This window comes from Notothenia rossii, assembly GCF_949606895.1.
Source record: "Notothenia rossii genome assembly, chromosome: 10".
Classification (NCBI taxonomy): Eukaryota; Metazoa; Chordata; class Actinopteri; order Perciformes; family Nototheniidae; genus Notothenia; species Notothenia rossii.
In genome coordinates, this window is record NC_136908.1 from 11,346,684 (window position 1) to 11,371,679 (window position 24,996).

A 24,996-nucleotide genomic window follows, 5' to 3' on the forward strand; every position below is an offset into this window, starting at 1 on the left:
AGAAAACACCAATATTTCATTATTTTTTTTATTCAGAGGCATTTGACAAGTGGAGCTGTGTGTGAAGGGGAGGTGAAGGGGCACAATCATGGTTGCAGAGGAGGTGTAGGGAATATCATGCTGAAGTTAGATCACTTCTCCAAAAAAAACTCAGAGACCCAGTCCCTCATCTGTCTTATACCAGGATGTTTCACGTTACACAGCCAAGAAATGCTAACAGAAGAAACTAGCTACCAAATCAGCGAGAGAGTGTAGCATCTGTAAAAGACGAAAGGGAAAGAAAGACAGGACTTGTATCTATTTTTGAAGTCTTACAAATCAGAAAGAAAAGGCAAGGCCCTTTTATTTTTTAACTGTATTTTTTCTCATTTTAACTATTGAATGCAAAATCAAACACGTGATTTGACCTTTCTCACAAAAAAAACCCAAGCAAAAGTTCAAATACATGTAAGCCACACCACCAAAAATAGAAAGCAGAAAGAAATAACCATCGGTTGAGGATTTCAATTAAGTCAAAAAGAGTACATATAAAACACCGGCAAAGAAAATATTTTTGATCACTTTTTTTTTCTCGATTATTCTCTCAAATTCTAAAGAGTACATGATTTTAGTTTACGTTTTCATTCATATCTGGGGGGGGAAGCATGGGGAGGCATAAAGAAGGGGGCGGGGGGGCTAAATTCTAACAAATAGAAGAATGCCTCTACTTCAAATACGTGTCTAAAGAGGTAGATCAAAACAAACTGCGAAGGGAGGGGGGGGGGGTGGTTTGGCAGGAAGGAAGCAGGGGTTTGGGAGGTGTCGGGGATATTTTTAAGTATCACTTGTGCCCCTCAGTTAAGCGTGGTGTTAGGATGGCGCGCCCATTTAGAAAGAAGTGTTCGGGGGGGGGGGGGACTGAGGTATCGGTGCGTGCTGGCGCTCAGTGGGGGCAGGGGGGGTGCCTCGTGCCACAACAGCCCCCCCACCCCCTCAGCTGAGGTAGACGGCGTTCTACTGTGGAAGCATGGATACACTCGAGCACTTTTACCACAATCAACATATTTACATTCGGCATGAAGAGACAAATGAAATAAATTGTATATTTAAGTTTTGGATTCCTTTCCTCTTTTCTTACCACCCCCCAAAGTCGGGGGTCATTCAGTATTTTGTCTTTTCTGGCTTTTTCCCTGTTTGAACAAATCAACATCAAGTTACATTTGTGGGATACAGAGAATGCTTTGTTTAAATCAATTTTCTATAGCCCAAAAAAAAGAAGAAGAATTTGAGTCTATCAGTGAGTCTCCCCCTACCCTCACCATTCAGTGAACAATGTTTACATTGACTTGACGGCCTGGCTACAAGGGCCACTGCGAACTGACAAAGCTTGCTCTATGAAAAAAAAACCTAGTCCGGCTTGGACCTTGCTAAGACACCGACATCGAGAAGGTGGCAGATGGTCTGGGAACAAAACAGACGAAAAAACAGACGCTCTGCTGACTGTAGGGCAGCGAGCAGACCCCTAAAGTCCACACTGCCCTGACGACAGCCCTCCTAGGAAGGCAAAAAAGATTTTTTTTTGACAAATTAAAGTACCATTACCAATAACAATGTCAATCCCAAAACTAAACGGCATTGCTGCAATGATGTACGGTTGGCATTATTTGCATGTTGCAGTTGTTTTGTACTTTTTTTCAGAAGATGGTGGACCCTCAGGGGAAAAACTGAGGCGATTTTCTCTCGATACTCCTGTCAGCCGCCAGCTGAGGGGGCGCCAACTCTTGCTCCGGGGCTGCTATGTACAAATAGACTTTATGTACAGGGTCATCTTAAGTCACACATACACATGAACAAAGCCACCTAAAGCATCCGAGTTGAAGGCAAGGTCAGTTGGCAGCTGACCAAATTTTAAATTTTCTTAAAAAAATAAAAATGTTCAAAGACTATCAGCTTTATAAAGTATACAAAATACCACAAAAGCAAAAGAAAAAAGAAAGGAACATTTTTTCATATATATATAATCATTTTCTTTTCTCTTCTGAGGTACTAGATCCTGAGGTAGTTAAGTAAAATGCATATTAAATTGGTTTTCCTGGGCAGCAGCAGTTCGGCACTGTTTTCCCTAAGTGTCAGTCGTGGCGCTGCCCTCACCTCTAAATATATATTCATCTATGTATATAGGTCTATCTATAAAATGCATCCAAATTTATAAAATGCCACTATCATTACTAGGGCAGGACACCCAATATAATCCACCCTTTCAGGGGTCCTGGCCTGAAACAAGAATCTTTCCCCTAAACATGGCCCACCCAATCTGAGCCAACCCTCCCCCAAAATAAACCTTTCTGTTGGTCCAACCAGGACCTTGATAGCAATGCCTTTTCCTTTCCACAGAAAACTCATGAGAAAGCTTCATAAACCAATTAAAAAAAACAAAAAACTAATTCAACAAAATAATCTTGTCAGGTTTGAAGTACCACACCAAGTAGCTGATAGGAGGGGGGGGATCCTTATTTCTTCTTTGTGTTTCTAGTGTAAAAAGAGGACAAAAATAATAATATTTTGAACACACCCGTGGGGGAGGAGGAGCGCGGTCGAGGGGTGCGTACGTGTGAGGGCAGGTGACGTCGTTGGGAGCCCTCAGAAGTACATTCTCACAGAGATGCAGAGAAGTGAGGTGGGTGGAGATTTGGAGGTGGATCGTCTCTTATTAGCCACACCTGAAAGTCCATCAAGCAAGACAAGGAGGGGTGGATGTTTGGTTGGGTTCTGATAATCTTTGACCCCTGAGATGAGCGTTACGACTCCTTGTCGTATTCTTCTTCTTCTCCCCCCGGACTCTGCTTCATCAATCCGTCTGTCGAGTCTTCTGGCAGATTCAGTCACCGTTCCTCCAGGTCCGCTGGAGATCTACTTCCTGCGGGGCTGTGGCGGTTGGCCTCCAGATGTGGGCTTAGGCTGCTGCTGCCTCCTCACCTGGGCCAGGATCTCCTGGATCTTTCTCTGGGCCAGCTACAGGACATAAAACATGAGGGGATTAGAGCCAAGTTATCACAATAAGAGTTCTGATCATGAAATCCTTAAGAGAGGTCTGATGCTCTTCAGAATCAGAAACAGGTTTATTACCAGGTAGGTTTACATTAACGAGGAATTTGACTTGATGCCATGGTGCATACATAAAACATTAAGATACAAATTATTTAAAATAATAAAGAATAGTCAAATATAGCAGTATTTACATAGAAATAGAATGGAATAATATATGGAATACAATTCGGCATTAATAAAAAAAAGCAAACTGATACTGTGTACATTGTGTGCATTAATGTACACAGTGTAATCCGCTGAAGTTGTTTCTATATTTAGGAGCTCTTCCCTGGTGAAAGAGAGTACTTTATGTAAAGACTGAATTAGCACACAAAACAAGACAAAACAGAGCGCTCCAAAACAGAGGCAGCCGTCTTGCTTTTTTTCTTTTAGCATGTACGGCTCTCTCAAACAAGTTTAGTAAGACCTTTCTTCAAATGCAGAGCTGAAGGAGACCAGTGCCTCTGGGGAATCAGACCTAGGGATTTTTACTTTCTGAAGTACTGTAGATCTTCCAGTTGTTTAGAAAAACCCACCTGGCAAGCAAAGAAGTGTCCGATGATCTTGACGATAACCTGGTCGTTCTCATCAGGCGTCTGGTCCCTGGGCACCACCACCTCTGCACAGGTCAGGTTCTGCAGCTCGTTCACCTGCAGCCCACAAAGGGATACAATAATTGCGACTGAACGCTTAAATGTCGTGCCTAGTTTAGCTTTGTCCGCTGCTGGCGTGGGTTTGTACAGCTAGTATAACCACTAATACGTTTGAGCCCTTTCTTACCGTCTTTCCACCCTTCCCGATGACGCGTCCAGCAGCAAAGGAAGGGACCTTGATGTGAGCCTCCAGCTTCACCTCTTCTTTGGGTCCAAAGAAATTCTCTTCCTTCAGCTTGCCGAAAATGCGACATTGAGCCTGCAACCGGAAAAACACAGATTACTCATGCTGCATTTATGAAAAGAGGACATTTTTACACAATAAAAAGAGCCCTAGAAAATGCTCAAGACGGGCTCTCCAGAGGCAGAAACATATTGATAAAAAAAGCCATAAAGGCTACAAGAACATTATGTCTGCAGAAGTCAAACAGCTGCTCACATAAAAGGTAGCTATGCGTCTCAACTCTTTACAACTACTTTGAGGGTTTTATGTGTTTTTATGGATGTGAAGAGGTACCTTAAACTGAGCCTCTGGTGTTCCGATGATGATGACGACCCGCTGTATGGAGTCCTTCTCTTCTGCAGGGGCAATCTGAAGAGGACGAACAGTCAGCAATAAATACAAAAAACAGCAACCTTCAGTTATGTCTCCTATCAGGCAAAAGGGACAACAGGTAGACCGCAGTTATCGACGCATCACTGAGATTCCAAACTTCACTTCCTGTCCAACACTCACCTTGATCGAGGCTCCGGCAAAGTGTGACAGCTGTTTGATGTGTTGACCCTGTTTTCCAATGATGGCTCCCACAGCGAGTGCAGGGATGAACAGGTGAACGGTCTCCGACTCCGGTTGTCCCTGCTGGGAAAACCAACACTTTATTACAACTGTGATCACCTGCAGACAACCAACTTCAGCAATGCAGACAGTGGATCCAGCAAAAGATGTTCAGTTGGGATTTTCTTCCTACGACGATTGAACCCAGTGGGAATTTGTTCTCCTCTTCTTACTTTGTTAATGTTTATTTGTTATCCAAAGCCACAATCCTAATAAGCATCATGCATAATACTAAAAAAAAAAAACAGTGTTCATGTTTAGTTGGAGAAGATGCGTGGTTGCAAACTGCTACATCACACGTGTTTAAAGTGTGTGATTGACTGGAGCTCTGGTGTACATCGACTAGGTGGGACAACAAGTAGCACTGTTGATTTTGGATCGAGGCCAATTTTGTGTTCAATCTGTCAGCTGGGGGTACTATAACCATTTATTTTGGCAGCCTCTAAATCTGGAGATGGGCTTTTACTGCCGAGAAAGTTCTGTTTGAAAGACATTCACCTTCCTACAAAAGTGCAAATGCAGCATAATTTGCAGAAATAACACTGTAGAACATTTAAAATATGACTAGAAGCCAATATGCCTGTGCCCTCGAGGATTTGTGTTTCCCTAAGCACACAGATCAGGGTGTACCTAAGAAAGGTCAAAGATCAAGGGGCAGAAGAATAACTTTATTCAGTAGCAAACCCTGCCCCTCTAATCCCGCAGCGAGCAGCCACAAGCCGTGCAAAGCACTTTGGGACGGGGGACTTACAGAAAAGGGCTGGCTGCTCGCAGAGAGCAGAGGAGCCCAAAATGTCCCCTCACCACCATAAGGACTGCACTAAAGGAAACAAAGCAACATGAGGTAGAGTTGCTACAGACTAAATATAACGTTTTTTTTTTACAACCCTCACCCAAAGGCTGCGGAATACAGTTTGTGTACACAGCGATTTCTTGGTTTTTAAAGTACGTTTTTAGGATATACTGTATTAGATGCGAAAAGAAGACCGTCAATTACTCCATAGGCTGATCCACCGTGGGCTCCATGAGGCGGCATCCCGGACATGGAGGGGCCCATGCCTGGCGCTCCGCTGGGGAACAAACCCAGAGCGTTCAGATTCAAGCCTGGAATCAGGTTGGACTGCAGCTGGAGAGAAATGGGAACAGATCCATTCATGAAACGCACATCAAGGTTGGTATGCTTGCTTAGACACAAGTTTAACTGACAAGTCAAGACTTCAGATCAGAGTTAAAAAGATAAATATCAATCTCAGAGGAACATCTGCTTCATTTGAACATGTATGTTTATTAACCCAGATTTCAGACTATCCACCCAGGCTCTTGAAGCATTACCGCATTGTTAAAAGTTTCCTTTTTCCAATGGACTGCATTTTAGCATCAAAATTCTTTGCATTGATTGAGCATTTTTGCCAGTCGGCTCGACCGTATTTCTTGGATCGGCTGAGCATTTTAATTGGGCTCCAATTAAAATGCCCAGCCAATCCAAGAAATACAGTCATGAGAGCCGTGTGCACCAACAGAAATTGAAAACTCCCAAATTCAAGTGTATGCATTCATACGACAGGATAATACAGGATATGAAAGTGCTGCTATAGCTATTCCAGATAACTGATGTGCATGTTCCGAATTTCCTTCCTAAAAAAACACATTTTCTGGTTTCCTCTTTTTATTACTTCATATTGAAATGTTCAGTTAAAAATCAAGTCTTGTACACATCTCCCACTTGAAGGAAATAGAGTTTCGATATCAATAAAAATGCTTACGTTCATAGCGGCCATGTCACTCTCATACGATTCCATGATCTTCGTCATCAACTCCTCGAGAGCTTTGTTGCTCTCCTTGAGGGTGCCGTTTATCGTGATGGTCCTTTCTAGGTTGTACACGGTCAGGTCAAGGAGACTGGAAAGAAGAACGGAGGGAAGTGTGAGGGGATACATTATGCGAGTGTCTAAATGACACTAAAGCATATACATGTCAATAAAAAAGTGAACTTACGCAGAGATTGTGATCTTGGTCCCGGTATCCTGCTCGATTTTCTTCAGGTTGCGTCCTTCCTTTCCAATTAGTCTTCCTACAAAGTTGTTGTGTGCAAGTATCTTCAGTGGGATCGCCTCAGTACTGCAAGACACGGATGGGATGTTACGTTAAAATGAGAACCTTAAACACAACATCCAGATCAGCCCTCTCCTACAGATATCATTTTGTCTGCATGCATTTCATTCATCATAAACAAGCTGTAAAAGTTCTTAGAAAGTATCTATCTCTCAACATGTAACTTTATTAGCAGACACAACTGTTGGACTACTTGTTAATATTGTCATGTGAGACAAAAAACTTAAAGAGAGCGGACAATTATATCAGGTGTGTTTAACAAAATAACCACTTTAAGTCTTTTACAATTATTTATGTGACATACAAAATGATAAGAATCCTTCATTTTTATTTGGGGGAAACTTACAACTTTGTGTCGACAGCTTCCTTCTGCATGATCTCCATGATGGTCATACAAGCGTTCAAACAGCCTTCAGGAGTGGAGTGAATAGTGATGGGCTTCTCTGCAGCACCTGCATTTTCTTTCCTGTGGATGTCAATCCTGGAGTACAGACAAGACACATTTGTTAAGCACCTTTTCAACAACAAGGTAGGACATGAATGCATTTAGATACGATCAAATGCAAACAACCATATTGATTAAGAATGATTAAACAATGAAAAACTTAAGATTAGAAGACAATAAAACAAAACAAATGAAGGGTGCAGCGTTAGATATCAATAAATTGTCCTAAATTATACAAAGAAAGAAAGCAAAAAGTGCAGAACATTCTTGAAGAAATGATGTAAACTTAAGCCATATTTTAACTACAGCAAAACATGAATTGACCATCTCTGTGCACAATAATCCAACTCCCATGTTTCAACAGTTATATTTTATCAAAAAGGCATGCGTTCAGGAAGTCTTGAGCTTTCTCCAAAATACAAACGAGAGACTTGGATATACAAGTTGCGCTAGAGTTTGTTAATTGATGTTTTGAAGAAGAGTTGTTTAATGTGGAACCCTCCCATTCACTTGAACTCATCAATACTGTTTTTGGTTTTCCTTTCACTCTGGAGGAACACAATGTTATTTCCTAAATTCAAGGTAAAAAGGAGTAAGATATAAAGGATCATTCTTGTGGTGAAGTATTCCTATAACGCTGGAAATCAACGGTACAGAAATGTGACCACGCACAGCTCCAGTATAGCTCCTGACATCTGGCTACGTACTTTGAGTGGGTCTGTTTGGTGAGGTTGCGGATAGTGGCACCTTCCTTGCCGATAATGGCCCCAATCAACTGCGTGGGCACCAGCATGCGCAGCGGAATGTCCGACTGCATTTTGGGCCGGGCACCCTGGCCTGGAGAGCCGGAACGAGGGGTTCCACGGGCGTTAAAGCCTCTGCGGCCCCTGCCTGAAGCCCCCTCTGCTGCAGCCGTCTCGTCTGGGATGTACGACACTTTCAGGGCAAAGTTCTCCATCATAGATCCATTCAGTTTTTCCATCGCCCTGGAGAGCATAAAGAGATGTCAGTCCAGAAAACTTGTGAGCAGGTATGATTTAAAAACACAGAAGGCTTTTAGACAGTCACTGCTATGAATGACTTAGCTGCTTTATGTCGTTATCAATGGGAGTATCCAAGGAGAGGGGACATTTAAAACTAAGCAACAAAGAGGTTTAAGCTTCTTAAAAGCACAGTATACTGATCGGCAGCGGCATTAATTCTAGTGAGCCACTTAATATCGCATTCACACTTCATTTACATCTGCCTCTTCAGCCTCAAGAATTAAGATTTATAGTGAAACCATCAATTGCCTGGCGATGTCTACAACCACTTGTGTATGGATAAACATTGTAGTATGATTTATGTACACCAGGGGGCATCATATGGTTAATTTAACCCCCCTCCTTCCTTTCCAACACACACCCCTCCACCTATCTTCATTGCATGTCAAATTAAACTGGACTGTTTTTTGTAAAGATGAAATCAGCTACACTGCAAGAAGACTGGAACGGGGAGGTGGAGGTCATTTGCAACAAAGAATGCTGGGTAAAGTGAAAAACTTGAGCGGATCCATGTCAGAGAGATGAAGACAGATGAGATTGAGGTTAATACACTGCATGTCCGTGTATGTGTGTACTCACAGACGGGCCTGGTCCTTCGCTGCATATCGAACGTTGACTACTGCAGTCTCTGTGTCAGTGTTTACTGTGGAGGACACAGCGCAGTCAATCCACAAAGTCAGTGATGCAATCTATCAACAGTGGCTACTTCTACATGGAAACAAAATTGTTCAAAGAAAATTTCAATTTGGCTTTAATAAATAATGCAACTTCAACAAAATTACATAGCTGTAAAATAACAACAATTCTTGATGCAGTATAAAAAGGGGTTTGAAGCAAGGTAATGGAATAATCTGTTGTTGCAATTGCATTGTCTAAACTAAAGTCCGTATTTACCTTGTTCACAGCTCTCCACTGTTCCATACTGAGCAAGCATACCATCCAAGACCTGAAAGAAAAATAATAACCATTATTACTCAGAAACATTGAAAGCTTTTGACCAGAACCTGCTGGTGAGCAGAAGCTCATCTGTGGGAACAGTGCATTAATCCTGGAGCTTTATGTTGACTTACATGGATACATTAAATGGCTTCTTGTGAATGCCTGACAACCTCAAATTATTACTTTTCCTCCAAGATTCTTGCATAGATTCATGTATTTAAATGTAGAGAAACATTTCTAAAATAAATAATAATTGTTAGGTTCTCAAGCAGACCGCTATTCAACTTGGAAACTTTTGAGACATTTAAAATATTGGCAAAATGATTCAATGCTTTTAATTAAAAAAAAAAAATCATGCAAGCAAAAAAATGTTGCTTTATTGAAAATGATTTCAATAGAAAAACCCAAACACACTGGCCACCTGACTAAATCTGGAAACCACAGGATTTTAATTCATAGATCGTGATCAAATGTGGGCGAGAGGGGGAGCGAGGGTTCCAGGCTAAGCTAAGACATCCAACCATGCTCAGTTTAATCTGAGGCCACACCCCCAAGAGCTCAACCCCACTTTTTAGCCAACAAGGCTGCATCCCTGCCCCCTACTCCTCCAACCATCCAACATCCCGCCTCCCTACCATCTCCGCTGCCCACCATTGGCTGCTCCTGAGCCGATACAGTTCCCTGAAGCCAAGCGTTGCCGGCTAATGACTGGATTGTCTGCCTGTCTGTCTAACAAACCCAGCCAATGGGAATCCAGGCCACTCAGGAAAGGGTGGGGTACATTCCAGCAGGAAGCAGGGGCTGGGGGAGGGGTGCGAGTTCATGCTACACATTCTGTGAATCGGAGCACATGGAAGGGAAGGGGAAACAGTCCAGGCCCACCCACCCACTACAGCCTGTGAACACGCCACTACTCTCGCCACTATTCTCTCGCTGCAGGGCTACACACCATGACCCATTGTCTTATCTACCTGATAAGATACATACAAGGCCTTTGCATCAAAAGAGCCTATTATTTTCTGTTGCTCCATTCCTCTTACCCCTCCCCCGCTGAGGCGGAGAAACCTCCATGTCACCTTTTGAAAAAAAGCAAACGGCTCTCTCGCTACATGCTAGGAACATGGGTGGATCTGCAGTTGAGGGACATGCGTAGGCAAAGCGAGACCACCATTACAAAACACTGAGTATGTCCGTAGCCATTTGATCATACTGAGTGAATCAGGCTGAAACCTAAAGCCATGTATTAACCTTACAATTCAGAACAATTGTGCAATTCAATGAGAACATTCTTAGTAGGCTTGCATAGTCTTTAGGAGGAGAAAATTCAACTGAACGAAACTACAGGCTCACGCCATCACAGCTAAACCTCTGCAGAGGGAAGGGGGAACAAAAAAAAGTCACGTAAAGCAGTGTTACAGCCACACGAGATTCAACATGGAGGTTAATGCTGCCATGTTGAGTTTGACAAAAATGATTTAGGAAAAAAGAGGTAGTCAAATGTGTCAGTTAGCTTTATAAGTGGTCAAATTAAAGTTTAGATGAATTTACGTCTGCGTAGTAAATCAGTGTGTACTCAAAGAAGAATTTGTAGCCAACACTGCACAGTACATAGTTTGAGATTACATTTTCATCAATGCAAAGGAAAAATAAATACATTGCAAGGGCACACTTCTGTTGCTCAACACCAAGTCAGATTAGGAGGCCACTGCCTTATTGGTGAAACTACATATTTTACAGCAGAATTGATTTAATTGATTTAGTTATTTAGTTTGCATCACATCTTTTTTCTTTTTACCCTTTAGGAAATACCAAACAAGAGAATTGCCTTTGAGATTTAACACCGACCTTGAGTGCCAGTGTTACTGCTTAAATTCACTTGAACTCCTCTGTAAAACATCCAATCAACTCAGAGTTCCATCTATGCACCTGAGCACAGTTTAGCATGATCAATTCAGACATGGTTTGCTGATGGAAAAAGTGAGATTTTGCCTAACATTTTTCCAAGATAAAGTCAAAACAATATACTCAGCTTTCACAAGTATCAGAATTATAATTGGTTTCTTTTTAGCATTTGGTACCTTGTTTGTAAATGAATGGTGCAAACGGACACAAAAAGTGCATTGTATAAACTTGTGTTTCAGATGTATTGTTTCTTAAAATGTATAAGTACTTATTACTGTATTTTTACTTCACCCGTAGAAATACATCACAATATATTATTGGACAAAATAGACTATTTACTTAAATTAGGATACAGTTAAATCTCAAAACTCCAAAATTATAATATTTGGACATGTAATGTTTCTAGAACATCACTGATTGGATTGTAAAGGTACACAAATATATAAAATCACTTGATTTCTGGACTAATGTCTTCAACGAAACACACTAAATTGATCTTAAAAAAAAAAAAAGGAAATATCTTTTTGCACCATATTAGGATTAACACACAGTAATCCACAGGGCCACGTCAAACACCCCGTTGTGTGAAATGTTTCACAACGCCACAGACAATTCACTTGGTTTCTTTTTATTTCATTACCAGAAGTGTTTTTTGCAAAAAAAGACAGTGTGAAGAGGCATTCACTTTCAAACTAGCACATGTGACCATAACAGCACAATTAAGTCCTGTTTGCCATTTTAAGAACATCTGATCCTGTGTATATTAATAATTCAAAAACAATAAGCTTTTTTAAAATGCTTTAAGAAACACGCCTAGTAGGTTGCAAACACATTCAGCAATACAACACCACAAAGACCTTGTAACTGCTTAAAGTTTCCTCGTGTGCCTGACTCAGCCAAACCCTTGGGACCTTACTCTTTTAATTCTTCCAATAGATTGTTCAGTAATGCCAAGCTCCTGTGTAGCAAAAATGGTATAGCTTCAACCTTTAGAAATCACTTTGGTATTTGAAGTCATTTCTGCTTGATCAAATTGCAGTTCCACCCACTGGTTGGTACGTTAGGCCTGACCTTATAGCTTTGTTAAAATAATTCTAAAGAACATGCTTGATTGAAACCCAAAAGGTAAGCAAGGTGACTCCAGAGTCCACTAAATGCTCAATAATGCCCCGCCCTGGAACCGTTAGCAGCCTGTTAGCACTCACCTCCCACTGCATGTGAGGCGGGATGTTCCTGATCTGCATCTTACAGCTCCTGGAGAGAGAACAAGGGAGGAAGACGGTGGGGGATGGAAGAAGGAGGAGGCAGATAAATTGATGGGAAAAGGGAGATGGGAAAGAAGAGGAGAGAGTTTCAGTTAGTAGCCGACAATACCAAGAGCACAATGAAAAAACAAGGCATTTTAATTGAAAAACACAAAAGGACTTCATTCACTCCATCTAGCAAGAAAGACCAAGATGGAGGAGCAGCAGATACGACTTCTGCTTTAATTCCATTCCCCACCCAGCAGGTGCAATGAGACACCCTGGGTAAAGCGTGAGAGGAAGTGATGGAGAAAAAAAGAGGGCAAAGGGGCAATTTGGAATCTCAACTGGGTGGCCTAAAATGTAAAGCTTTTTTTTTTAAAAACCCATACCACACACTTTGTCCTAAATCACAGATTGTGTCACACAAAGTGCGAAGGACGAGATGTGAAAGCAGGCATAAAAGGTGAGAGCAGAGGGGAATACGATTCAAGTGGAAAGAGAAAGATGCATCTGAAGGTTGGGTATTTGCAATTTTAGAGTCAATCATTTGCTCTATAGCATTGCATGATGAGGTTTCAACCGGTGCAAGGCCCAACCCCACTCCCAACATACACTGATCAAGGAGTATCAGCTGCTGTAAAAAAAAAAAAAAGCTTCACCCTCAATGCCAAGAATCAGAATTGCGTGCTTGTTTTTAGAGACTGTGAATACAACAGAAGCAAGTGGAAACCAGTATTAACAAAAAGGTGCTGGTGTGCCCCGTCACTAGAATCAAACGAGGACAAAAATCCCAGATTCATCCTATTAGCTTGAAGGTTCCCAAATGTAGTTACAAATTGTGGAAAGCATCATGAGTATACTGGGTAAATGTGGAGGTCACGCAGACAAGGAACTTCTGGATCAATGAGTCACAGAGTTTTACAAATGTGAGAAAAGCCCTGGCCACTCCGAAGTCCGCTGCATGTGGATACGAACAGATCTAAAGGAACAAAATGTACATATGGCTGGGAGGTGAAGCATGAACACACACAGTGGAATCACAAATCCTGACCCCATCCCATTTTCACACCAGCCTTACGCTCACAACACATGGACCTCATACATATGCATCTCATTTAAACTACTTTGTGTGTGGACATCTGTGTACAAACTTTTTTGCATCTCTTGGTCTTTTCTCTAAAAAATATAAAAATAATCACAGAGCTCATCTTGTAAAAACAGCTCCACCGTTACTGGTTGTTTTCTAATCTGCTGGTGAGAAATTACACCATGCAGCATTTTTAAAATGTCTCCTAAGTGAATGAACTCTCATTAAAAAAAAGCGGTGCATAAGAGTTGCATCTTTTGTTATTTTCCATAAAATATAACTGAGCTGTTAAAAAAAAAAGACTTAAAATGCAGCTCATCCTGTACAAACAGCTCTGCCGCTATTGGTTGTTTTCTAATCTGCTGGTAAGAAAATTACACAATGCAGCATTTTAAGCAATTTATTTAAAACTCACACAAGGACATCTACGCAGTAAAAGCATACTGCACATGTGCAACAGGGGCCGCAGTAGTTTACATTCCTCAGTTTAGCTCTAAGACCTCAATCAAGCCAGCAGCAGTTCAACAAACATATTTATTTTTGAGACATTAGGAAACTACTTTATTCTTAATGGGCAAATTGTAAAGAAAATTCCCAAATAACTTCCAAGAGGAATTCCAGCCCTTTCCGGCCCACTGTGCCATTCCTGGCTGATCCGGCCCCCTCTCCCCACACATTCTGTATGCTCTGCATTGCGGTGGGAACGCCATGCGAAATGTGCAAATGCACCGAGCACTTCCACTCGGATTAACCTATAGCTCCACACACATAGAAGAAGTCAGCCAGGGTATAGGGTGGGTGGGGGTTGGTATACATTCCCTAGTCCAAGCCTTTGATTTGGGGAGGGGGGAGGTGTGTGTGAGTGGGGTGTGGTGTTTGTGAGGGTGGGGGGGGAGGACTAGCCCTGTTTCAGGCAAGGGTAACAAGGGCCCTCTCTGCCCTGTGGGGGTGGGGCCCTGTTACCATGGACACGGACAAGTCCACTGACAGGAACATGTAGCGGGGTTAAAAGTGGGAGGGGGAGGGACAGGAGTGACTAGGGTTGGCTCGTCATGTGATGGCCAGGAGGAGGCCGGACTCCTTATTTACTTTTTAAAATGTACCAATATTCAGCACGTTTGCCCGCTTCCTTAGCCGCTCAGCTCAAGCCTGCAGGGTGAACGTAATGCACACAAGTAGGTGTATTAAAACACATAAGCATGCAGGCATTTAAGACAAGAGCATTCACAATGAGACTGCATCACACCTGTATTCATTTCCAAAAGCTCACTGAAGCACTCAACACTATCTGGTTTGGGACCTGTGCTCAACGCCCATCCACAGCTATCAACTATTCAGTATGCAGTGGTTCTGAATGACTGAACTCCACAGCCTGGTTTCCGCTGCCTTCTCACAGGCCTTATATGCACACTGACCCAATAAGCTAAATTCAACATTTGGATAGATTGGCTATTCCCACAGATGATTCCAATGAGTTGAATAACAATTAGAAATTAATCAACTTCTGCAAACACTAATACACAATTGTGACTACTACCCAGCCACATCAAACCATTTTATATACACGCAAGACGAAGCAAAAGCACAATGTCATTCTGATTTGACCTTGCAAGAGGAAGAGTCTTTTCTTGCCGTCTGGGTAAAACAAGGGGCCACATTCATAATTCTCTGGCACCCCAAGTCTCCGTCCTAAATCCCTGTTTCTGCAGGTGGGGCCCCACTGTGACCCCATGACCTGATATTCTTGAAATAAGAGCCAGGAGCCTTTTCTACAAACAGCACTGATACGATCTACACTATTGACTACATTTATGGAGTTTTTTGTATAAATAAAAAATATATATAACAGCTGTTACTTTACCCCACTCACTGAGGACATTAGCTACACTATTGTATGTTCTTAAATAAAGCATAAAGTTATTCACCTATGGATAAAGTATGTTAAACAACATGTACTCTTCATGCCATGCCCTTTCCTTCATGTGCATGTGGGGATGGGCAAGATTTGTTTTAATTTATCCAACAAGGGGAGCATAATCTGACTGAGGAAGTGTTCAAAATATGACACTTCTACAACTTGTTTTGCTACCAATTAATTAAATAAAACAGTTATTGGTCAATGATAGACTGTTAGCCAGAATAAATACATATGGCCCAGTTGTTTGCATTAACAAGCCGTTTCATATACTTGCAAAAAGCTGAATCAAAAGTGAAACTATAAACAGGTCCCTTTAAACAGTTTTACCTGAAATGTAAATACACCTGGATGATTCTGATTGATCCTTGGTTTCTTATTCTACCTGTACATGCTTTCTGGGTAAAAAATAAATTCAAGTTCAATAAATTGTCAGGAAAATGTGGGTGTCCACTTTAAATGCCAAATACAAAAAACAAAGCCAAGTACAGCACATTTTCACAACAAAATATAAATGTCTATAAGATGGCTGAAATATTTAATAACTATAATACTACTAACACTATGCAATGCTGGACAATATTTTTTCAATTAACTGAATTATGTTGGATTAAACTGCTAATACACAGATTTCCTGAAGTCACTATTGAATGCAGCAGCAGATGTTTTTGCTAGTGAACTGGACACATTTTTATTGGGGGTTTTGGCCACGTTCATGACAAATTTAAAAGGAATGCACATCCAAATGTTTGATTACATGTTGCATTATTACCCATGTGAAACTCCACACTGCTCAGCATGTCATTCTACACATTTCTATCTTCACGAGCCCCACTATAACCACCTTCATCTGTCTGTTGCAGCACTTCCCCTTGCTGAAAGGTTCAAAGGTTAAGCCATTGCGATTGGCCGAACCCCCAGTTAATATTTGCCGGTTGGAATGCAAAGAGGGGCCCCAGTGTCCAAGTGTGTAGCCCAAACTCAGAATACTGTTCCCATTGACTACTGCTATGTTCCATGTTGTAAAGGGAGGGCACGTTTTACTTTTTAAAGTGTGGCTGAAACTCGACTCTGCTGCTGCCATAGCCACCACAGCAGGCACTCAAAAGACAGAGCAACGTCACCAGTTTTTTCGTTATCTGGAAAATGTGTCAAGATTTGACGCAAAATTCTCATTTAGCTTACCTGGTTTATTTATCCAAGGCACCATTTAAACCAGCAGCCTACAAAGTGGCCAGGAGCTTCGAGGTGGACATTTTTTTGAAAAATATATAAATCTCTGCCATGTCCTTTTTCACCTCAAGTTACTTTCTATATCAAATAAACATATAACAGTCCACAAGCCTACGTGTTTCCTCCTCGCCTTTCTGATTTCAAAACGTGACTCTGCGTAAAACAGCAAATCATTCAATTAAACTTTAAAAGGCGACTTAGCCATGCATATTACGTGTAACACCTTTTAGAAAACATTAAACCAATTACCAAGAGAGAGACGTTTTAATAAAAATAATAATGATTAATTATGGCCGAATTGCGTCACCACCTAAAAACACGCACACAATACCAATATGCCTCAGTATTTTACGTCCTCGGCACATTACGTAGACCCTTCACGGAAATACATTTATATTTCACTTTGTAGGTAATAGACGACTGAGAGACGACTGACCAAGAGTGGCTACTGGGCTCTAACTCTGAAACTAAGGTTTTCCGTGACTTGTGCCCCAAACCTCCCATTCCACTCGCGTTTGGGAGTCCATCTCATGCAACAGCAGCACAATGTGCAGAGGAGGGCGGAAGCGCAGGGCAGGCAGGGAGAATGACGGGCAGATCCTTCTCAAATGGACGACTCCACAAGGCCTGTGCGCCTCAAACACAGCCTGCACACACATTTCGACCGTGCACATTCAGGCTTTTAACTAATCGCCCCGAAGTTGGAGCTCAAACAATACCAAGTACTGAACATACAATATTTGCGAGCGAGAGAATATAGGCTGGTTAAAACCTTAATGCACGACGGTTTTAGGAGCACTCCACACAGTCATGGCGAAAGGAGGGAGTACACCACCATACGCCCCTTTCATTTGACCCCAGAGCATTCAGGGGGGAACAAAAACACACCTCATTTAATCAACATTTAAAACAATACTGAATTAAAATTGTACAGCAATGTAAACACAGATTTCGGAAAAATACAAAAAAAAGGCTCATTGAAGAATAGGATAATTGGGAGGACAAACAACTGCAGCTCCCACGAGTTGAACCAAAAAGCAGTAGGCTATATTGTAAAAACGACCTACCTTTGACTTTTAGGGACCGAGATCGCCACTTCGAGAACTTTCCCAAAGAGTTCTTCATTACCTAAAAAAACAAAACAAAAAGACAACTATTAGTGTCATTAATCATTTGACCTCCTGAACAAACAGGCCTCCTCTCCTGCTCGTGGAAATGCATTCAGGAGTATTTTTGACTAGTCGTTTTGGGTATTGTACTTAAATCTAAACATGCATATATACACAATGTAGTATAATTCAACTATAATTTGAAACTAGCAACACAAAGGCACAAAAATGTGCGAGCCACTACACGAAGCAGCTAATACGTAAAATTATACGAGTTTATCTGAATCCTTACGTGTTCTGTTGTGAGTAGGCCTTACTATAATTTAATAACAAACCATGAGACGAAGTGCATTTTTTACAAAAGCAGATAGTAGTGTGGCTCAGTTAGTTGGCCTACATTTGACCAACACAATTAAACCACCTGGTGTGTCAGCATGGGCGAAATGGCTTCACAATGTAGCAAGTTGTGGCCACAAGAGAAGGCCTATAGTTTGGAACCTGGACGTGTATGTGAGTTCAAATTGAAGCTTATAAAAAGCAGCAACACACTACGGCTTCTGTTCACAATCGTGCCAAAGTGAGCTGTTAGATAAAGCCCACAATGAGGCTCACTACACTGCGTCCCCAGCCCGCTGCCTGAACGCCACACACAACAGGAAAGCCTCGGTATTTCTTTCTTATCCCCCCCATACTTGGGTTTACTCAGTTTATCAAGTAACACATTTAAATTACAAGTGCAGAATTTCACTCGAACCCATGGCAGCTATTTTTTCTGAACCCAGTGTCAAAAGGCCAAGTAAAGGTTGTGCGAGAGAAAGAAATGGTTGCATACACCCCCACCCCACAGGACTCAAGTAAAAGCAATCTTCACACAATTGCAGCAGTTGAGTGAGTCTTTCGAATCACCACTTTTTTACAATTTTATTTAACCAACATTTCTCACCTGATATCCTTTCGATGGCCAGGTTTGCTGCTTTCTCGTCCGGGCAATCCACAAATGCATAGCCAGTTTTGACAAGAAACGGACCACTGTGCGGGATCTTCAAACGCTCAAAGATAGTTTCTAAGTCCTCCTCGCTCGCCTCAGCGCTCACGTTGCCAATGTATAGCTTATTCATGTTTTGCGCCGAAAAAGGGACAATCTTTACGCTGAGGGAGAGATAGTTGTTTGCTCTCACGGATGTGCAGTGTTTGGAGTAGCCTAAATCGCCGATACTACTACGGAGAGGCTGTGGCGTGCTTCCCGGTCGTTCAAGCCACAGATAGATTTAAACTGGCAGCCTCACTGTGCGTTCGCTCTCGCTCTCCCTCGCCCCTCTGTCTCTATCGCGCAATAAATAAATGCTCAATTATTAATCTCGTGTCTCCAAACGATGGCGCGTTGGGTGAAAAGGAGGAGAAACTACTTTGTGTCTTCCTCCAAACCCCTTGGCAAAGAGACAGAGAATGTCACACACGGTAAGGCTGGCGCCCGCCTCTAAATCTAGATCCTAGAATAAGAAGAAGAAGAAGGGGGTGAAAAAAATCCTCCGCTATTCCGGCTTTTTTGAATGAGCCACGTGTTCAAACTACAAATCAGCCCACACGTGAGGAATCCCAATTGCTCAATTAAGTGTTTGGGATTGGGGAAAATTGCACGGGAATCTGGGGTGGGGACAGCAGAGGGGAGTGGATAAAAAAGGAGGGGAAGAGTGGATTGGTGTTGGGGAAAAAACCTGGCGAGCTATGTGCGTAAAGGGATTCCGTGAGAACCCAGTGTATCTTTACTAGAATCACATTCGTGTGCCTTTCTCTGCAAACACTCGGTTCTTATTGGTCGGCGGAGGAATAGTAAAACGGCAATGCGCTCATGCAGGCCCATAGCAGGGACGACGCTGATATTGCGGGGGCTTGTGCGCACGGCTGTGCTAAGTGCGCTGTACTGATGACACAAGAGCAGGAAAAGGGGGTGGGGACATTCATAAATGATGTTGCACTATATTGTTAAATTGAAAGCTGGGCACATTTAATTTTAAGAAACTTGACTAGGGAGGGCCCTGCGCCCCTCCTCGGGCCTCCGCGCAATATGGGAATGACACGTACTACTATCCACATGACGGCATCCATCTTCTCCAACTAGAGTGGAGCCATGCCCTCCCTGATCCACAACTCAAAGTCCAATTGCAGGACCGATTTTCTCGAGGCCACACAAAATAAATCAAGGGGGGTTTCTTTGGGCGAGATGAGTGCTTTCCCCCCCCCCATTTGTTTTATCCAACTTTCAGACCGTTTGGCACAACGAGGAGGCGTTGGCCATGCGGGCCGAATGCACATGGCGAATCCTCTCGGCTATACCTCCGGCATGGATCTGCATTCACTGAGAGAGGGAGGGGTCTACTACACCAAAGTGCCCCTAGCGTCCTATGTAACGTAACGCACAGCCCAATTCAATAACGTGGGAATCCGTGTAAGAAATAGTAGCCTACACTAGTGTTCATAAGATCTTTTGTAAATCTCAGGCGAAGGCCGATAGATTACGCATAGGTCACTCCGCAAGAAAAGTGCCACATGATAAATGTGCAGCTGAATCCGTACCTGTTGATGACAGAAATGTCGTTACGCTGTCCAAGCAAAACTGCCTTCAATTTTGCAACACCAAGAACCACAAAAAGAAAATAAGCTTACAATTTCGTGTTAATCAAATCTTCCGAATTAAAGATCTGGCGTAGGCTTTTTACAGTATCTATCTATGTTTTTATCTTCACTCGAAGCCAGTTTAAAAGGTACACAAATAAAACTAGGGCAGTCTGATACAACCGTCTTTCAAAAAAAATGTTGCTTTAATGGTTAGTTTCGAGGTTGCATTTATGCTGTTTAACTGACTTGATACTCAAGGTGGAAAACATGTTAAAAACTCTTCTTAGTGCAATATGGCCCTACTTCAACTGCACTAAAAATGTAGTTGCCAAAATATCAGTTAAGTGGAATCAGCACCTCTGACTTTTATACACTTCATGAAGGTAGAATGTATTGCACAGTTGTTGTAAAGGACTGCATTAGATTCAGATTTGCGAACTGAGTTTATATTTGTACTTATACTTAGATCATTATGTGAACTCAATCCAAACATCTTCAGAATAAGGCTTTAGGCTACATAATAGCTTAGGTATGCTTAACACACAGAGCACGTGACAGTATCATTTATGAGGTGTGTCATCATGTGTGTGTATAATTTAGTTCCTATAATTAGAGTTATCACAAATTAGTCATTAATGGCAAATCAAGAACTACATTGGAATTGTAGCCAGAAAGAAACTAAAAACTATATTATCATATTAGTTTTTTCTGGTATTCATTGCAACCTACATATATCATTTGCTAACAGAGGTGGGAGAAGTACTCAGATCTTAATAAGTATAGCCTACAGGTAGAAGTACCAGAGTGTAGGAGTACTCTGTTACAAGTAAAAGTCCTGCATTCAAAATGTTACTAAAGAAAGTATTATCATCACAATATGCTTAAAGTAAAAAATACTCATTATGCAATTAGCTCTTTTCAGAATAATATTATATGTTTTGATTATAAATATTGATGTATTATCAAAGCGAGGTGCAGCTAGTTTTAATCACTTTGTATACTGCAGGGTGGCTTGTGAATTTACTCCAGGTGTAACCAACATATTATATAACTGTTGATTATATTTCACATCATTAATACAAATCTGTAAAGTAACTAAATATATTAAATAAACGTAGTTGAATACAAGTACACAATATACCTCTGAATTCTATCAAAAATGTTACTTAAAAGTAGAGTACCTGAGTAAATGTATACACCACTGTTTGCTAAGTAATTTACTTTTGAACAGTTGCTCGAGTCTGAAATGTAAACTGTATTTCACCAAGAAAAGAAAGTGATGTGAAGTTTAGGTGGGAGTAACCTTCCCTGGAGCCCTGCAATTGCCCCTGCAAAGAGCTATGCTTTGAGCTGAAATGATAGTACTGTGTCCCTGCAGTGTTTGCTAATGAATAGGCCTAGGTGTGCATGCTCGTGTAAGGCAGGTTACAAAAGGAGTGTTGGTTTAGTGGGCCCTTCAGCCTCTAGTTCAGGCTGGGTCCATGGCTGTCTCAGTTGGTTTACTCCTCTGCTTCTGATCAAACACACAACGCTCTCTGATTGGTCGGACAGGCTGACCAATCAGAGCGCTGCAGCCCCGCTCCGTACTACTGCTGCTGGCTCGGCCTCAACGCGCTCATTCATTGGCTCCTCCGCGCGACTATTCTATATGAATCAGCGCGCCAATTATGCGTTACTCCCCATGTTTCCTCTGCTGGGCTTTGTCATATGCCTTAAAGATACAACGAAACGCGAAGCAGCAGCCAATTCGGCAGGACTTCCATAACTCTTTTCAACAAGTTTAGGCTGTGTTTACATACAGGCTCTACCCCATAAATAGGTTAAATGATAATGGAGTAAAAGACTGTTTTAAATTCAGCATTAAGTTCCCTTCTTACTTTTAATCATGTAGTATTTCACCTACAGGAGAGTTTCTTAATAACTTCTAACTCAATGTTTAGATCCATATCCTTGTTGCATTGACCCATAGGTTTGTAATAAACATGGACGCTTTCCGTCGGCCTAGATAGGCGCATACCGTTTTTTATAAACTGGTTTATCTGGCTTTAATGGTATTCACTGCAAATCGAATAACGAATCGCACAGCAGGAACTGTGTCTGCATACTGCCCCTGTGTGCTGCAAACAGCACCTTATAGATGCATTTGTACAGTAGTATATAACTGGAGACAGCAGTCATGTGAGTGCTCGCCTGACTGTGTCGGTTTAAATGAATTGATGCATGGCTGCAGTCTGTGTGTGTGTGTGTGTGTGTGTGTGTGTGTGTGTGTGTGTGTGTGTGTGTGTGTGTGTGTGTGTGTGTGTGTGTGTGTGTGTGTGTGTGTGTGTGTGTGTGTGTGTGTGTGTGTGTGTGTGTGTGTGTGTGTGTGTGTGTGTGTGTGTGTGTGTGTGTGTGTGTGTGTGTGTGTGTGTGTGTGTGTGTGTGTGTGTGTGTGTGTGTGTGTCGGCTCTGCAGGGGGAGAAGTGAATGTATCGCTGAGGAATGTACAGAAAGTCTCCCCGCCCCCAGTTTCAGGACTCCTCGCTATAGACAAATTCCATAGGGGCAAACTGACACAAAGTTTCAGACTAGACTACATCCTATGTGGGAAGATTACTGTGCAGGAAAAAGAACTAACAAAATCGATCTGGTTAAACATAGTCTAGGGAATTTCTTGAAGGGAAGGAGAAGGGGAGGTAGGATTGTTTAAGTAAAACGCATTGCCCAACTTTAAGCTGCTGGCCTCATTCCAAGAGATAGTATACGTCGCCAAGCGCAAGGCTCTTTCACAAAAACCTTTAGGCTCATTCAATGGATTCTGTTTTCCGGTGAGATTGCTTTATTTCGTATTTATTGCTAGGCGATTCTAATCTATAACAATGTTGTTTTTTTTCACTTGAGTTGAAAGCATTAAATCCTCTGAATGACCGCTTCGGACAGAGTCAGGGAACACAGTGGTGATCGCCATGTTGAGGAGAATCTGGAGCCTCTACAGGAGCATTTAGGCTACTGATAGAAACAAGGTTCTTATCGATGTAAATGTAAGGTTTTTTCTTATGTCCAGACATGTGTTTCCTATTTAACTCAAGGAGTTTCATTCAGGCTCCAAAACACCAAAAATAGGATGTGTTTTCTTCACAGATTCTCCTGTGTGATGACACCCTTCATCTCATTAGAAAATGGCGGTTTGTGCCCCCTCAAAAACACATGCCAAGGAAGATTCATTTTTAACAGTAAACAACGAGTTAATAAAAACTGCTGGAGTATAGAAATTGTACACATTTTAAAGCCAAAATCTTTGCTATGTTTAAAGAATAATTCAAGTGGAGGAAATGTAGTATTTTCTCGTCACGTATACTTCGATTTTTCAAACAAAAGTCAAATCCTGGAAATTCTTATGAGAAAGTAGAGTTAATCTTTATCAAGAGTAACAGGAAATATTATTTAAATTATTGGATATTATAAAGGCAATTATTGGAGTCTTTTCTTTTTTCAAAACAACTCTAAAAAGCTATTAATAGCAGGCAAACATGTACCGTCATGCCATTGTTTGGTTCCACTAGTGGCAAAATCTCCCCCTATTTTTTTAAGTCAAACATATTTGTTTAATTACAAGTAATTTAATTCAACTCTGCACACACTGCATTCGACATGCTGCAGTGTGTAAAATGAACAGATTTACATTTTGATTCGTCTTTATTTGACATTATTTTAACAAACATATATTTTTGTGATAAACATCTGTTGAATTTTGGTTTTTTTGGATCTAGAAATGACTGCATTTGAATCGTTTTTGAGCATTTGTTGAAATTAACACCACATGTTGAGGCAATGTAAAAATACTGATGAGAAAGTGGGTGTTTTCACACACAGTCACATGAATATTTGCAGATTTAGTCACACATTGCATCTATATCATACTGAATGCATGCATGTATCTGTATTACATGAATAATTCCCTTCATGGCTGCTGTTGTTAGCACTTTAATTGATTAATTACACTGTGATGTTTGTTGAGAAAAGGCTCTTGAAACAACTCAAAAAGAGAAACATGATCTGTTGTGCTTTAAGGTTTTACACCTGTAATTTTACCTAGATTATGTTTATTGCAAAATAAAATGCTGGAATGAATAACTATATATATATATATATTGTCTAAAGTGGATTTCTTTGGCATGTATTTGTTTTAAATACAACTTGTATTTACTGTATCTGAATCCTAGGGGTTAAGGAGATAATAAACCTGATGATTTTGCTAACTAATTCAGTGAAGAAATACACATTACTTGATGTGGATTTAAAATGTTATGGCAATAAAATTGACTTTTTTTGCCACCTGTTTTTCATTATTTGTAATAAAGTCAGAGTAAAACATTGTTAAGTTTCAAACAGTTTTTTTAATTGATACTGAAATATTGCAAAGTATTCAAACATACCAGACAACAGTTAAGAAAGCATTAAAAACATCTTTCTTGAACAGTCAATAACTACTTCTTGGTTTACTTCAGACACATTAAAAAGAATCTTTAAAGACCAATGCACCAACTCTCCAACAAATGTCATTTTCGGAAAACATCCTCCACTGATTTATATCAAAAAATTAAGATTATCCTAAAATAAAATGATAAGAAGGACTCTGACTGGATAGGACTGGTAGGATAAAACATGTGCTGTTAATGTTTATTTAGTAAAGAGTAGCCTCATGTTTACTGCTCAGGACAACTCGGAGGTGGGGAATTCAAGCCTACAGCCCCTCCCGTCACCCTGTGTTCAAACCATGTAGAGAACATGAACATGCTGTTGCCTATTAACCTT

The 24,996-nt window shown here is 41.2% G+C and overlaps 1 protein-coding gene across 2 annotated transcripts; it reads right to left on the bottom strand.

The window, feature by feature from the left end:
- Nucleotides 1-14: 14 nt before the first annotated feature.
- On the bottom strand, nt 15-19,463 carry igf2bp3 (insulin-like growth factor 2 mRNA binding protein 3). 2 transcript variants are annotated; one of them, XM_079653250.1, is made up of 15 exons: nt 18,530-19,463; nt 17,545-17,605; nt 12,201-12,249; nt 9,049-9,100; nt 8,734-8,797; nt 7,819-8,097; nt 7,013-7,147; nt 6,550-6,672; nt 6,318-6,453; nt 5,552-5,680; nt 4,456-4,575; nt 4,237-4,311; nt 3,847-3,978; nt 3,603-3,716; nt 15-2,991 (listed from the first exon to the last, which is right to left on the bottom strand). In XM_079653250.1, the coding sequence occupies exons 1-15, from the start codon at nt 18,702-18,704 to the stop codon at nt 2,890-2,892; spliced, it is 1,746 nt and encodes a 581-aa protein (XP_079509376.1). In that variant the 5' UTR covers nt 18,705-19,463; the 3' UTR covers nt 15-2,889. The 2 variants fall into 2 exon arrangements, with proteins under 2 accessions (XP_079509376.1, XP_079509375.1); XM_079653249.1 differs by having other exon boundaries at nt 4,456-4,578; nt 18,530-19,458.
- Between the last annotated feature and the right edge of the window lie 5,533 nt (nt 19,464-24,996).